This window comes from Canis lupus, chromosome 6, assembly GCF_048164855.1.
Source record: "Canis lupus baileyi chromosome 6, mCanLup2.hap1, whole genome shotgun sequence".
In the NCBI taxonomy this organism is placed as follows: Eukaryota; Metazoa; Chordata; class Mammalia; order Carnivora; family Canidae; genus Canis; species Canis lupus.
In genome coordinates, this window is record NC_132843.1 from 52,865,160 (window position 1) to 52,882,992 (window position 17,833).

At 32.5% G+C, this 17,833-nt stretch overlaps 1 protein-coding gene across 6 annotated transcripts in view; it reads right to left on the bottom strand.

The window, feature by feature from the left end:
* The window catches only part of KIFAP3 (kinesin associated protein 3), a 157,299-nt gene that overhangs the window by 112,140 nt on the left and 27,326 nt on the right, over positions 1-17,833 (bottom strand). For all 6 annotated transcript variants that reach the window (XR_012032990.1, XR_012032991.1, XM_072830539.1 and 3 more), the window contains 7 exons: positions 16,830-16,961; positions 12,502-12,656; positions 10,363-10,418; positions 9,677-9,818; positions 6,553-6,652; positions 5,346-5,470; positions 2,985-3,083 (listed from right to left, as the gene is read on the bottom strand). Coding sequence is in view for 4 of the 6 variants with exons in the window: in XM_072830539.1 (XP_072686640.1) it covers positions 2,985-3,083; positions 5,346-5,470; positions 6,553-6,652; positions 9,677-9,818; positions 10,363-10,418; positions 12,502-12,656; positions 16,830-16,961 (809 nt within the window). In the remaining 2 variants the exon portion in view is untranslated. The remainder of the gene's footprint in view (positions 1-2,984; positions 3,084-5,345; positions 5,471-6,552; positions 6,653-9,676; positions 9,819-10,362; positions 10,419-12,501; positions 12,657-16,829; positions 16,962-17,833) is intronic.

Consider the following 17,833-nt stretch of genomic DNA (forward strand, 5'->3'; position numbering starts at 1 on the left):
AAATGGCATCTGACACAATTCAACATTCTTTCTTGATAAAACTCCTAAGAATAGAAAGTAAGCATAAAAAGGCCATATATGAAAATCCAATTACCAATAACATACTCAACAGTGGAAAACTGAAAGCTTTTATTCTAAAATTAGCAAAAAGGCTTACTCTTGACACTTTTATTCAATATAATATTGGAAGAACTAGCTAGAGCACTTAGGCAAGAAAAAGATATAAAGGTATACAAATTGGAAAGGAAGACATGAAATTGTGTCTATTTACTGAAGACTCAATTCTTATATAGAAAATCCTTAAGAGTACCAAAACACTGTTAGAATTGATAAGTGAATTCAATAAAGTTTCAGGATTAAAAAATCAATACATAAAAATCATTTGTACTCCTATACACTAACAACTATATAAAAGAAAATAAAACAATCTCATTTACAATAGCATCAAAAACAATAAAATTCTTAGGAATAAATTTAAGCAAATAAGTGAAGGATATATTTACTGAAACTATAAGATATTGATGAAAGAAATCTGAAGACACAAATAAATGTAAAGATATGCTGTGTTCAATGATGGGACAAGTTATTATAATTAAAATATCCATAGTACCCAAAGACATCTATGGAATCATATCCTCTCTATCAAAATTCCAATGTCATTTTCACAAAAATAGAACAAAATACAAAAAATTGTATAGAACCATAAATGACTCAAAATAGCCAAAGCAATCTTGAAAAAGTATAAAGATGGAGGCATTATACTTTCTGGTTTAAAAATATGTCACAAAGCTATGGTAATCAAACTGTATGGTATTAAGCATAAAAACAGGTATTAGATCAATGAAACAATTTAGAGCTCAAAATAAACCCACATATAAAGGTCAACTAATATTTATTTGACAAGAGAGCCAGAAATACTCAAGAGGGTAAAGGATAGTTTCTTCAAAAAAATGGTACTGGGAAAACTAAATATTCATATAGAAACAAATGAAATTGGGCCCCTAACACCACTCATGAAAATTAATTTGACTTACAAAAGAAAAAAGGACTGAGATAGGATTAGGATTAAGGACTTGAAAATGTAAAACTCCTAGAAGAAAACAGAGGGGAAAAGTTCCTTGACATCAGTCTCGGCAATGATTTTTGGAAAATGACACCAAAGTACAAGCAACAAAAGTAGTCATCAAGAAGTGGGACTACATCAAACTAAAAAAGCTCTGCACAGCAAAAGAAACAATCAACAAAATGAAAAGGCAATGTACAGAATGGGAGGAAATATGGGGTTAACACCCAAAAGATGTAAGAAACCCATACAACTCAATAGGAAAAAATCAAAACAAATCAAATCTGATTTAACAATGGACAAATGCTCTGAACAGACATTTTCCCAAAGAAGATATACAAATTACCAACAGATAAATGAAAAGGTGTTCAACATCACTAATCATCAGGGAAATGGAAATCAATACCATGACAGAGCACCTCATACCTGTCAGAATGGCTATTACTAAAAAGACAAGTGATAAATGCTGCCAAGGATGTAGAGTAAAAAGAATGTAAATTGGGAGGAATTTAAACTGCAATTTATATTCCTGTTAAATATAAATTCCTGTTAAAGGAATATAAACTGGTGCAGCCACTATGGAAAATGGATGTTTCTCAAAAATTTAAAAATAAAACTACCATATGATCCAGCAATACCACTTCTGGGTATATATCCAAAGGAAATAAAATCATGATCTCAAAGAGATATCTGTATCCCTGTGTTCACTGAGGCATTGTTAATAGCCAAGACACAGCAGCAGCCTAAGTGTCCATCAATGGATGAATGGATAAAGGAGATGGGGCATACATATGCACACACACACACCCCAAAATATTATTCATTCATAAAAAAGGAAGATATTCTGCCATTTGTGATAACACAGATAGACCTTAAGGGTATTATTTTAAGTGAAATCAGACAGAGGAAGACAAATATTGTATGTTCTCACTGAGTATGTGGAATCTAAAAACACTGGACTCATAAAAACAGAGTAGATCATGCTTACCAGAAGCTGGGTTGTGGGGGAAATGGGAAGACCTTGGTCAACAGATATAAACTTTCAGTCATAAGATGAATAAGTTCCAGGGATCTAATGCACACCATGGCAAATACAATTAACAATACTGTATTGTGTATTTTAATACTGCCATGAGAACAGATCTTAAGTGTTCTCACCGTAACAACAACAACAAAATGGTAATTATGTGAGGTGAAGGACATGTTTACCAACCTTACTGTGGTAAACATTTTGCAATATATGTGTACACCAAATCAGCACATTGTATACCTTAAACCTAACACAATTATATGTCAATTATATCTCAATAAAACTGGAAAAAATCAATAGTCAACTCCAAAGCAGGAGTGGAATGTACACTTAAAATCCCTACATTACTCTCACTAACCTTCATAAAATTTTGTATCTTATCAATGGCTGTGAAACTTTATTCAATTGTTAGAGCTCTCAACAAACCTCAGAGACTGTTTTTTACTAATCAAGAGAAATACTATGAGAATTTTTATATTGATTTCCTAGGAAAGCACAAAATAAATAAGACATTAGTACTATTATGTTATAATTAATATTAGTGTTTGAGAGATCAGATTGTCATTATCAAAAAGGACAAACACTGGATTAAAAGATCCTCTCTGAGTAAACAAATTACAAGTATATACACATTTAAGAGCTGAATAGAAAAAAATAAAATAATAAAATAAATTTTAAAAAAAGAGCTGAATAGGCCTCTTGGTGGAAAAATAATGGAATGAAACTTAAAACATTATTACCCATGCTAAAGACAAAAGAATTTACAGCTTATTAAAACCTAGAGACTGTTAAATTATTCTAATATTAGCTTTACCAATCTGAAAAAAAATTGAACAAAATCAATGTAGTGTAAACACTTTGTTGTGTTTCTCATTGCTTAGGAAATCCTACCTCGTAAGAGCTGTTCCTGTTTTACCACAAGTCCCTGGTATTTTTTAAAGGTTTTTTCATAATCTTTTCTCAAGGTTTGGTTTTCAGGGTCTTCATCAAGTAAGCAACTTAAGTTAAGGATCATGCATACTCATTGAAACAAAGAAAATCTACTGAAATACTATGAAGAACAGTACTATTTTATGTGCAGTGTTACCCAGTTATTTTCTATAACCAATAGTTTAAAATATTCATCTCTACACAATAATTTTAGAACTTCTTAAACAAGGGTTCATGGTTATGCTTGGAGACTTTGGGTAAATGCATGTTTAGGTTTTACCAAACACCTGAATCCCCAGAAATTTTATGGAAATATCTTATGTATGTACACCAGTGGATCCATGAATCTAAAGGATTACTGCCTCAGAGAGTGTTTTAGTTAATAAGAATACTTAATTCCACCTTGGACAGATGCCCAGAACATTCAAAGGATGTTGATTAGACCTAAAATGCTTTAGTATCCTCTTCAGACTCCCCATCAAAGAGAACTATCCTGAAGTTAGAGGTCAACAAGATTTTTAAATTATACCTTATGGCCCCAAGTAATCCTCTGGACAACTGCAAAAATAACTTGTTATTTCAGTCTGACTTCAGGATCAGTGCTTGGGGAAGCACTTAAAAAACTTCCCTCTCATTGACTGCTGCTTGTATCAAAACACAAGGAATCTCCTGCATTTCAGTATGCCTTGTAATCCATGACATGTCATAGTTAACTTAAGCATTTTTTTCCATTCTTACTAGTTCATGAATAATGGTACATCTTTCAATCAATGATATCTGATACTTAACAGGAATATGATATATCCTAAAATATCAATTCCCATCACCCAACAATCACAAAATATTAATTAATAATTACTAAAAGTTCCATTAGTGGTTCTCTCCATACACCTCCTATTAAATGAATTTCAGGTGTATTTAGGAGACTTGTAACTCTAGAAATGATCTAAAGTCTCCAGGATCACTGAGCTGCCCATAGGATTTAAATCTACACCATTTAGATGTCAGAAGCTCATAGCACAAACAGAAAACCCCTAAACCTGCAAAGATCTTAATTAAGAAAAGTCAAACTTGTGTGTACGTTAGGGTGAATTTTTAGAGTACCTTGGGGATTTCATGATGGAAAGGTAAGAAATATATGATACTCTGCACAACAGGAACAATATTTTTACTTTTTTTTTGGTAAAGATTTTATTTATTTATTCATGAGAGACACGGGGTCGGGGGGTTGGGCAGAGACACAGGCAGAGGGAGAAGCAGGCTCCATGCAGGGAGCCCGACGCAAAACTCGATCCCGGGTCTCTAGGATCACACCCTGGGCTGAAGGCGGCGCTAAACCGCTGAGCCACCCAGGGTGCCCATATTTTTACTTCTTAAAAGAGATCAATAAATATTGGGTTCAAAGGAAAATTACCAGTATGGTTGCTAAATAAGCCATATGAATAAGCTAGGACCTATAACCTAGAAAAATTAAGCTACAGAGGCAGTATGATAAATATTTTCAAATACAAGAAAAGTGATGTTTAAGAGACTACCCTATTCTATTTTGTTTAGCATGCAAGATTAGATTCAAGGGACAGAAGTTACTGACAAGTGGATTTTAGTACACTAAGCAAAAGAACATTATAATAAATAGGATGTCAAACCACAGAATGAACTAAATAAATAAGAAGAAACACTGTTGAAGAAAAGAGTAAATATCCAATTTGTAAAGGAAGCTGCAGAAAAGATTTCTGCATTGAAAGATAGTTTAAAATACATCATTTAAAAAAATTTAATAATAAATTTATTTTTTATTGGTGTTCAATTTGCCAACATACAGAATAACACCCAGTGCTCATCCCGTCAAGTGCCCCCCCTCAGTGTCCACCACCCATTCACTTTAAGATTCTTTTCATAGGTTCTATCATTCTGCAGCCTCTTAGATTTGAATATATTAAGAATTTTTGGACATAATTAGTAAAACAGAATTTAATTCCAATCAAAGTCAACTTATGACAGACAGAACTACATAAACCATGGTGAGACAGGGCTTCAGTTAACCAAAGGATCTTAGGGGATATAACGATAAGGTCACTTAAGAGAATCACCAGCTCAATTATCCAGGACCACTATTACCTGCTCCTTCTAATAAACTAATCAAAGAGACAAAAAGCACATGTCAAACTATATTCATTCTGATAGTTTCAATCTTCATCTTAACCTTCAACACTCTTTTATTTTTCCAAATAATGTAAATGGCAAAAAAAAACCCAAAACTATCCCACCTATCTACATCTCATAGCAACAACCATGGGGTGAAATGCCACTCTAAAAGGATATCAGCTTTCTTCTTCTTAGAGAGTTCTTCTTGCCACAGTTCATGTCTTTTTAACTCATGATCAATGATATTCATACATAGAGCTCCAATTTTATAGTGAGTGATAAGTCCATGAAACTGAGAAAAGCTTAAAAGAAGAGATTTTAGTATATATTTGAAGCAATATGTTTTGTAGATTCAGGAAATTTATTTTGAGTAAACACTTGTACAATGGATGTAGAAAGTAAAATTTGATATATATTTCAATAAATGACTACATCCATGGTATACTAGGCAGAGACCCGAAGTTATAAGATTACTTTAAATATATTTTCACATACTATCCTTACCTGAAATAAAATTACTTTTAAATTAGAAATGAAAGAAAACACATTTTTTTGTAATCAACCACCATTTTAACTATTCAGACACTCTCAAAATAAACTTTCAGACTGCTGTAAAACAAAACTAATAACAATACTAATATTAAATAAAATAGATACCAGAGAATATAAATCAGTAAAATATTAGTTATCAGGTTTTTGCATGTGTTTCCTATACAATTCATTCATCCAAGTATTTATTTAATAAATATCTATTTGCTAATGCTGGCACAGTTTTAAACAGAGGCAATTCTCTGGGAATTGCCTCGAAATTTTTCACAGTATCTCAATGAACAACTTTCCAGAGAATACATGTATACAAATAAACACATATGGATACCTAAAAGTTATCATATATATATATATATATATATGATACATACATATGCATACACACACACACACACACACACATATACACAGTGATACATCACTGGCACTTATTCTGAGTCAGGCTTTATTCTAAAAACTATCCAAAATGGTGTTACTATTATTATCCAGTTTACAGATGAGGAAATTGAAGCACAGAGAAATAATGTAATCAACACGGGTTGTAAATAGCAGTACTGCTATTACGTGGATTCAAATCCAGTCTATTTTCAGAGTCAATACTCTTAAATTCTAAACCATTTTACTATTCTACTCTGCACATGCATGGGTCAGGACAGACTGAATGAAGGACAGAACATCGGAAAGGACAGAGAATGGGAAAGAGAACATGAGTTTAGAGACAGAACATGGGCAGACATACAGGAAGACTGAGCAAACCAGTAATCCACAATCCAAACCATTAACAAAGTGAAAGAAACAGAGATTTCTACTTTTATTTCTTAATTTTTATACTTACCTAGAAAAGCAAAAAAAGATGTAAATTATGTTTGTAGCCAACTCAACACTTTGTTTCCAGTCTTCTCTTAGGACTCTTGCTAATGCACCAAGGGCAGTTTCTAATGACATAACAAACATATAAAAATGATCATTTGCCTTGCCTGTAGTATAAAGGGTGATTGGTTTTAAATGTCTACTTATTAATAAATAACAAAGCTAAGCTAGAACTGGAATAAAAAAGGAAGGTGTTTCTTTCCAACACAGAAAGCTGTTTTTAAAATTGAAATACAGCTTTTACTTAAAAACTCATAACATGTAACTTTAAGTCTCTAACTATAAACAGAAAAGTAAAATATGATTTAGATAAAGTAACATGGTAAGTATATTGAGTGACAAAAAAATAAAAAGACAATTTATTTTTTAATTTGTATTTCCACTTATAATCTTGCTACTACAGTGCCATTTTTTTGTTTTTTAACATCTGATTTAATGTGTTTGTGAAGAAGGAAAAAAATAGAATCAGTCTAAAAAATAATGAGCAATTTAGCAGGCTAACACTAGCTCCATTGAAGCAAATTAATAAGCAAATAAAACTTACAAACATAAAAATAAATCTATTTTAATATTATGTTAAATTAATGCCAACAGACATAAAACAAAAAATCTTTCATAAAATTAGCTTCAGGGTAGAATAAACATCTCTGCTAGATTTTTATCTTGAGAAAGGGAAAAAGTTAATGAACTGATTAATGAGAATTACCATATGCTAAGTAAACATAAAATAATGAGACCAGTTTCTAATTAGAATTGTTACATAGCTTACCAATGCTTAAAATATTAAAGCATTAAAAAAATATCTGTGTGTTATACAGAGATCATAATTCAACTTTTTATAATAGGCACTCAGAACCTACTGTACTTTATGGACTGCATTATTAGTATTAGTTATGGTAATAAAAGTGTTCAACTTATTTTTGCTCTTTGGTCATTCAGAATATGAAACAACTATTATTAATCTACTTAGGAACTTTTCAAGCTAAAAAACATCCTACAATATCATTTCATAATGTTATTAATACTCACAATGCAGAGCACTGGTATACCATATGCTTTGAACAAAACTGTCTGGAGTCAAGTAAGTAGATAGGCAACATACATTAACATGTAAAAGCTCCATAAAGTTCTACTTAAAGAACCTGGTAACTTTTTTATTCAGTATTAATTAAAAGTATTTCACCACTATAATCCAGAGGAACCAATATTTCTTAGAATATACAGTTGACCCTTGAACACACTGGTATGAATTCTGTGGATTATGATTGGAAAGAAACAAATGACTAGGAGGGAAGGCAAATGAAAGATGCAGAGAAGTCTGAGACAGCAGGGCTCTTGCCTGCTCCTGGCATGCCTCACATCACTCACTATCTGTTGGAAGGTAGGTTCATCGAGGTCTTGAACTGAGAGGTACATAGGAACCAGCTCTGGGAAGAGATTGTTACTGAGGTGGTGAGGCATGGTTAGTCACAGGCCAGAATCGGCCAAGGACCACAGAATAACTTGCCATCCTCCCTCAGCCCTCCACTATCCCCCACCTAGGAGTAACAAGTCCAGAACAATGGGGCCAAGAGCACCAAGCAGGAACCTGGGATGCAGAGTGGACAGCAGGGTGGTTGCTGTCCGTGGTGCTGAAATCTCTCCAAAGTGGGGAACTAACTCCTCCAGGGAACTGGCAGCTCACTACTTGCCAGCATCTCCTATAACCAGAAACTGCATTAGAACTTCATAAAAGGGGTCTGGTCTGATGGAGCAAGCAACCTAGAGAGACAGGTGAAAGTGTTCTGCCTTCACTCAGATTCCACGTATACAAATATTTCCCATATTCTTGGGTATGGAAGGAAGGAACGGGTGCCACTCCATGATCCAGCTTAACTTTGGTTGGGGACAAGGAGAGGTGTGGTGCCTTGTTCTATTACTGTACTATATGCAGTTAAGTTTCTTAAAAGTCAAAAATTACATGTGTATTTTTGACTGGAGGGGGGAGCTACACCCCTAAACCACCCTCTCCATTGTTCAAGAGTCAACTGTGCTTTGGAAAATAACGTACTATAATGTCATGAATTTAGGTATATAGCTAATTACCTATTTTCCAAATTTTATTTCATTTTTCTCCATTAGTATAGAATAGAAAAGAGTCTCAATAAAAATATAGCTATGGGAATTGTACATAGATCATCAAGAAATAGCCAAAATAAAATTATGAAGTTTACTGAAGGCCAAAATATAACCCCAAATCAATTTATCAGTTAAATGCAATCATTTTTTTTTTAGTTAAATGCAATCATAATTAAAATTCCATTATAATTTTTTAGAGCATATGATAAATCAATCTCAAAATAATTTATTAAGAAAATGTATAAGACCAGCAACACCTATTTTAAAAAAATCAACAAATTGGAACATTCTCCTACCTACTCTAAAACTCTACTCAAAATACAAAACAAAACATAACAAAACAAACAGTATAATAGTGGAATGCAAATTATCAAATAAATCAATGGAAAAGAAAAAAAAAGCATTAAAATATACCTATGAATATACCAGAACAGTACATGGCAAGAATAGGTTTTTAAGAAGTATCTATTGAATAACTGAATGCCAGGCATTTAACAGAAAAGACATTTCAAATCTTTGGGGAAAGGAGTATTCACTAACTAGGTTGGAATAACTGGCTATTAAATATGCAAAAAATGTACATCTCTACTTTCTACTTTCAATAAAAATGAATTTCAGGGCCAAGCATTTCTGTAACCAAAGTAAGGACCTCTGAAGATCCATTTCTCTATTAGTGTATTAAAACACTGGTAGAGTTTTTACCAGTTTAACTGGTAATAAAAGTCCTTCAGAAGAGAATAGTACCATTAATGCTTTATTTTTATTGTTTAAATTAAATGATATGTGAATTCTTCACAGTAGTTAAGTGTTATGGTCTTAAGTTAAAAAATTTTCATAAGAAGGTAACAAAGATCTGGGAAACAAATGCATTCCTAACTTTGGTATAATGTTAGCTTTCTCTTTTGTAATAAACTTAAAAACCATATTATACAACAAATTTTCTATTTTTAATATTTATAGATATAAATCACCATTCAATAGCAGTTCTTCCAAGTTATCAGGATTTCGAGCAAGCTGCAGGATCAAAGCAGAACCCCGAACTTTGTCAGGAATATCTTCATATAGTAACTCAATGTATTCATCCATGTCATTAATGTTAGCAACTTCATCAATCTGAAAGAAAGGAAGAGGAAGTACTCTAAAAGAACAACAATGTTCAACAAAGCTACTGTCAAAAGAAGGATATTTTATGGTCAATATATTGCCCTTTTAATAACAGACAAGTTTTCAAAGTACTCATAGTCCTTTCATAGAGGGGAAAATTAGACCTTTGGGTGCTAGGAATCCAATACAAAAGTAGTTATATATTATATAAAAATAAGATATATACTCTAAAATTGGCCTATTAATATAAAGTATCTTAAATGTAATACAAAATAATTTAGTTCTACTTCAATAGGTTAATTGGTATTTAAAAATATAATGCAATAAGAATATTTAAAACACTTCAAAACTTACTTGTCAAAGTAAATATATCTAAAAAACATGCCACTAACTTTTGCCTGTATGAAATACTGAAATATCTACCTTTCCAGGTTCTAAGTTCAATAATTTCTAATTTCCATATCTATTTAATGTTATTATATGAATTATTGATGGGAAAATGGAACAACCTTACAATCAATCAGTTATCTATTAGATCAGAATACAGTCTTACCTCCATTCCTTCAAAAGGAGGTGGATCTTTAGGCTTGCTTGATTTTTCTTTTTTTTCTGTAAAAAGATTTTTTTTTTAATGAGAAGAACTAAGTTTTTAGAGTTACTGGGCAATTTTTATTTTTAGCAGCTGACTTCAATTATGGCTGAGTTGAGGATCTTAAAACTGAATAGTTTATAAAATCATCTTTTTCCCGATAAATAAAAAAATCAAAACTGTTCACCTATAATCCACCTGTTCTAATGAGGATATCAAGGAGAGTATAAATGATCCCAAAGTCATAATTTCATTTCCTCCTTTGTTACTACCTTTTTGGGTATGTAAACAGCCAGACTCGCCAACAAGAAGCAATATAGTCCCTTCTTAACTCACATTCAAGATGGGAGGAGGAAAATCAATAAGGCAATGATACATTAATAAGTTGAGTAATATAAAAACTAAAATGGAAAAAAAATCACTGAAGGTAAGGAATCACATAAATTAAGGATTACTATTTTGTTTCAATCACTTTTAGGGTGCAAGATTCTGGCTTTGAAATTGTGAATATCAAGTAAAAAAGTTAAAAAAGAAAAATGGAATAGTTTTTTAAAAATAAGTGTGTATTTAACATAGCAACAGTATTTCATTTATGTCTTCAAAACATTAATATCTACATAAGCAGATTGATTTGAACAGATTTACCCATGTTGACATGAAAATTTCCTTATATTCCTTTAATTTGGGAGGAAGAAGGTGAGAAAACTAATTTACCTTGAAAACACAGTTCAAGGGTTTTAGTAGTAAAGATACTCTAATGTAAATGCACTTGGGATTAAATTAATTAGGCATGAGGAAAGATCAATTTTAAGGACACTGTATAACTCAAAATAAGTACACACACTTCTTGCTAGAATACAGGATTTACTTTGCTCACTTTGAACTTATTTATCAAAGGAGTTATCGCCCTCATTTATAGAGATCTTAAGTAGAATATTCTATCATGAAACAATAAAAATTCTTCTTAATATTTTCCTTATAGCAGTTATTATGAATAATTAACATACATTGAATGCCAGTTATGTAGTTGGATGGAATCAAATTCAAACTGCTTATTTTTGCTTTTAAATAAATTTAACATCACTTAATTAATCCAAAAATACATACTGATCACATTAGATATTATATTCAGAGCTAACTAATAAAAGTGTATGTTAGACACAAGGCATTTCATTTGCTGTAAATAGAAAAGACAGAATAATTTGAAAAAAGCCCAAGCAAATTTTCTTTTACTTCTTTCTACTTAGTATAATCAACACTTAAGCATTTATGAATTATTTCAAAGGCACCACATTTTAACTCACCAATGGTGAAAGACATGTAAACTTAATCAGTACTATGAAGTAGAATATGTATTCAATAATCTGAGATGACTTTCTATTCAAATGTCTGTATTTTTACTTTGTTTCATTTTTGGTTTAGAATATTTGATGATGTCTTCTAAAAATAATTGCTTAGCTTTAATATTTTAATGGGTTGGTTCTTTATGAAGAAATTGAAGACAGAAGAATGGCAACAAGGAAGACATTATGAATGAAAAGGCAGTATTTTCCTAAGAAAGATTCATAAAACTTGTATCTTTAGGATAGTTGAAAACATATGACATATATTTTAACATTTAAATGCTTGAGTCACCCATTCAAATTATAAATTAAATCTCTATAAGAAATTTAGAAAATATAAATCTAATCGTGTAGAGAAAATATTTTGCCGCCCCAAATTCTCTCCTTTCATTATTCTAGAGTCAATATGACAGACATTTGCTTTTTCACTCCTTACCTTAGCACATATGTACACAAACATACACACACACCACAGTATGAAATATACACAACATACACACACAAACATACAGACACAAACACAAACATACACACCTACCACAATATGAAACAGAAGCAGATCATTTTGCATAGAAGTATCTAATACAAAGTCTTCCTGCAGGAAACTAATAGGTTTATTCTTTCATTCATTATTTACTTATAGCACTGGCAAAATAAAATAAAACAATAACAAAACAAACCCCATGATTGAAATATCAAAAGCAAAAACTATAGTTAAAGAACTCTGGTTATGCATTAAAAAGTAAGGAATTATACTTACCTTTTCCTGACAATGAATCCCGGCGGTTCTGTAGATAGTACAACAGCTGTTCTACCTCATTTAATTTTGAGGGATGAATAAGTTTACATTCTTCAACCACCTTCCGTGCCAGGGAAGTTATATCGGTGTTGGCATTGAGACTCTTAAGACGAATGCTGTAAGCATATCAAAATTTTCCAACTCAGGTAATACCAAAGTAAGTGATAAAAATACTACTTCCAAATAAATAGTTATAAAGTATTTAAAGGTACCTGACACAGACTCTTTTAGTAAAATATAATAAAGTATTAGATGTAATTAGGCTTAGAAAAATGCAAACAAATGATTTCTTTGAACTGGACAGGCAAGATCACAAAGGGAACATAAAATCTACATCTGACTCTTCTAGACAAGATAGCATATCTTGTCTAAGATAGGTATCTTGTTTTAAAACAGTCTTTCTGACAACATATATGAAGTCTTAATTAATCATTATTGGATATGAGAATCCATATTGCCAAAAATAAGTAATTTTCTTGACCAAACTCATAATTATTTAACTAGGGACACACACATAATATCAGTATTTTCAGATTCAATTGTTTCTGGTGGAAACAATTGGCAATGTACATGGATTTGTGGTACCAGGGAGAGCCATGAAGACACAAAATTAGGTTCAGGTGAAAACTCAATTGGTGGCAAAAGACTCAAGCAGATGTACCCATGTATGCCTAGAGAAACATTAACAAAGTAGTCACTGTGTGGAATTATTTTTTGGTGAAGACAGCCGATGTTGGAAGAGACATCAAGATATTAGAGGCAGTTGGGACAGAGATCTCTGAAAAATGCTTTGTCCTCAGCATCTGTGAAATCATTATTCAAATACTGATGATCTGAAATAAGTGCAGCATAGTGATTTATATATTATTCCCAGCTAAACAGTCTTCCCTCGATCTGGTCCTCCCAGGATTCTACAAATTACTTAATAGTCTTTAACAAATTCCTTTTATGCTTAAATTTGCTAGAGTGGTGGGGTACCTGGGTGGCTCAGTGGTTGAGCATCTGCCTTCAGCTCAGGTTGTGATTCCAGGATTCACACAGGGATTAAGTCCCACATCAGGCTTCCTGCGGGAAGCCTGCTTCTCCCTCTGCCTATGTCTCTCTCTCTCTCTCTGTTTCTCTCATGAACAAATAAAATCTTTTTAAAAAATGTGCTGAAATGGCTTCTAATGTATGCGACAACCAGCAATACTTAGTCCATTTAACTTTTCTTTAATCTATTTATATTCCTATGGTTTTAAATCTTTTAAACTATTTATTTTTGTATAATTTTAGCTGCATATCCAGAAGGCATTACGTGGTGCCTTTACAACAACTGATGAAACAAAACTGATACATTATCACTGAATGAAGTTCACAGTTTACATTAGGGTTCACTCTTTGTGTCCTATAGTTCTCTAGGCCTTGAATGTATAATGCCATGAATACACCATTATAGTATCATACAAAATGGTTTTACTGGCCTAAAAATGCCCTCTGCTTCACCTATTCTCCCCTCCGTCATCCCTTGCACTCCTGACAGCCTCTAATCTTTCTACTTTCGTTTTTTCTTTTCTAGAATGTCACATATTGGAATCTTTCCAGTCTGGCTTCTTTCACTTAAATGCATTAATATAGTAAGGTACCTCAAATGTGTTTTCACATCTTGATAGTTGAATTCTTTTTAGCCCCGAATTGTACTTGGTGATATGAATGCACCACAGTTTACCCGCTTGCCTATTGAAGGATACCTGGCGTGCTTCCAATTTTTGACAATTATAAATTTTCTACAAACATTAATTCTCCTGTTTTTGTGTGGACATGTGTTTTCAACTCATTAGAGTTCATATCTAGAAACACAACTGCTGGATTATATGGTAAGCCTATGTCTAACTTTGTAAGCAATTGCCAAACTGTCTTCCAAAGTGGTTATAATAAATACCACTTTATATTCCCACTAATAATGAATGAGTTCCTGTGGCTCTATATCCTCACCAGCATTTGGTGCTGTCAATATTTTGGATTTTACCTATTCCAATAGGTATGTAGTGGTATATTGATTTGATAAAGTAGATTTTTCTATCCTTTTTTAGATCTATTTTCTACCAACATATATATTAACAATCTGACTCATCTTCTTTCTATCCAAGGTAATAGATTTTCTTCTTTCAGTGTGTATGCCTCTCTCCTAACTCCTTCCCTCATTATAAAAGACAAAGAAAAAACAGGTAGGGCTAGAATTTTTAGAAAATGTCAACCATATGTTTAGTGATTATACTCATAGTAAAAAATCAGAACCTCATTAGGCAGTCCATACCTACTAAGAACATCAAAAACCTAGAAGAAAAATACCCAAATTATTTTTGGTCCATAATCATCAGTATCTTATAAAGAAATCTTGAGAAAACTGGGACTCCATTGAAGATGGGCTTAAATATTCCTTTACCTAATAAGGGAAAATGAAATATAGTACAAGTCTTTTAGACCTGGGCCATAGCACTGACTACCTCAATTTAATGACAATTTCACTTCGTATTTGTCTCAGCCTATATGAGATGAGTGTCCCTCTCAAAATCAGCCTATATGAGTGTACCTCTCAAAATCCTTATCCCCAGTTGCTGCCATTGCTAAAACTTCTTGAACTATCAACAAACTACATTCTCCTTTTGGTCCTACAGTGATTTCTCTCCAAACCTTGCGCAGCCACAGTTGAGTATCACAAGGTTGAATTACTTAGGTTTTCCCTTACTGAAGTTAAATCCACGTACTCCAGCCATAGTTGGTAGTAACTCCTGCCAAGTGGTTGACACTTGGGTGAATGTATCCTTTGTCTAAAAAGTCCATGTATTTCCAAGCAATAACAATATTCTCATTTAATTCTAGCTGAAGGAGGCTACTTACTGCATTCTTAAGAACTAAAAATGAAATATCTCACCAGAAATGTGGATATCTGAAGTTCTAAAGGCAAAGACTAATCTGCTACCTTCTTTGGAAGTCAAATTAATAAGATCTCAAGAGATTTTTACATGTTCTCAAAATGCACAAAATTCAGGCAGCAATCAGAAACACATTAATGGAAGAGAAAGTGTAAAAGGACACAGTCTATGTACTGTGTGTGTGTATATGTGTATTTTCTTCAGTTTAGCGGATTATCCAAGGACTCAGTTATTTTAATGAAATATCTGTGTAATTTAGTCTCCTAACACAAAAAAGGAAGATGGATTAGGGATCTTACTAAGATATTAGGCAGTTTCTCTTTGCAGGTTGCTACACACATGCAATTTCTTAATTGCAGCACTATTAACATTTGGAGCCAAATCATTCTTTGTTTGTAGGTGGCTATCTTGCACATTGTAGGATGGTTAGCAGTATCCTGTCCTCTATCCACTAGATTTCCAATAGAACTCCTCCAGTTACAACAACCAAAAATGTCCCCAGGTATTACCAAATGTTCCCGGGGGGGGGGGGGGGGATCACAGCCAATTGAGAACCACTGCTATATATTTAAAATACGGTATTTTTCAGTGTGTTACACCACCAGAACATACTAGCACTTTTTAACTAGTTAAAACTCTTTTAACTTAGTTCCCAAATCATTTTTTTTTTAAATGAAGGGAGAGATGTTGGAGAGAATACTAGGTAATCTCAGACCTTCTTTACTTCCACAACACTATGGAAGAAGGGCAAGACAATTAGTAGCACAACTAATAGATTAATGAAAAAGGCCAGTTTCCAATGGGCTCCTGAAAGTATTATAAAAGAAGGAAGGAAAGTATGTAGGATGTCAGGAGATATAAGCTCAACTCATTGAGTCAGAAATGCTCATTTTATTACTAACATCTTTCATAGGGCTAGACTTTTAAGGGATGAATTAAAAGTACATGCCCCATTTGAGAATTCTAGAATTCATAGTATTTTCTACAGTTCCAGGGAAAAAAGAATACAGACAGGATCCCATAAAATAGACATTTCCTAAATTAAGCAAAAAAGTCTCACATAATCATATCTTTTATTACTGATTTCACAAGTTGTAGTAGTTTATATTCTATTATATGCATTTACTAAATGGGATAAATTAGAAATGATATTTTTCAAGAAGCCCCATCATGCTTATGTAAACCTGATCTTCCCTGGAATAAATATACTCTGATTTTATAGTTTAATATAGTCTCTGCTTCACTAAGATGAAGTATGTCTAGAAGAATGCCATAACCATCTATCATCTATGCAGATATAAATACCATCAGATTTCTACACAATTTGTATAAGGTTCACTACTTTCAAAACATACACAAATGAAAAAAACTTACATCTTTTGGCATTCCTTTCGTTCTCCCAACATGGGATCACCCATTTCTCCAAGAATAGTAGCTTCCACTTCATACTGAACAATGAGTGCTTTTTCTGATGGATGTACATCAATATTTCCTCCTTTAACTTTCCTATGTGATAAAAAGAGACAGATTAAAAACTCACAAAATGTTCATGGTTTTTACCTAGTTTCTAGTTCCAAAAGCATGTGGATTGGATTAACATATGCATTTAAATTATATTTTCTCTTGACTTGACCAAGAAACAAGTCTTTTTCTCCACGTCTGTAAACTCTGTACTATACTTATTATTCTTAGTCTTGCAGAAAGCACCTTAATAAATAGCTATACCTGAGGAAAAAGTACATTTACACAAAGAACCATGCATAAAAGCAAGTCAATAAAATAAATAAGATGTTTTGGAGAGAATAACCTCAAACAAAAATTAGCAATTCAAAAACAAAGATAGCTGCCCAAAAACTTATATTTTATTTTCTATTTTATTTTTTTGTTTTATTTCTTCTCTTTTCTTTTTACGTGGGTTCATGCATGGAGCCCAGTGCAGGGCTTGAACTCATGACCCTGAGATCAAGACCTGAGCCAAGATCAAGACTCAGAGGCTTAACCAACTGAGCCACCCAAGCACATCCCAAAATTTATATTTAAAAAATCAATCTGCCTAACAATTAGCCCATTAACTGTAACACAAAATGACATGAAGAAATTATGTAAACTGCAATATTTATTATGTATCATCTTATATAACTCTGTAAATTGTGGCATTAGTACCTAATCATTTTTCAAATCATACATTTTTTATAGTTATACATCTCAAATTATAGTGTCACTAGTAGTTCCCATGGAAAGTTCCTATATACATCATCCTTCCAAGCTTCTAGAGTTTATACAATGAATGTTTAATTATTGAAAACCAATAACAGATTAATTCCTTGTCACTTGGCCACATTTGAAGGTGACAAGACAAGTTGTACTCAAAGAGATTA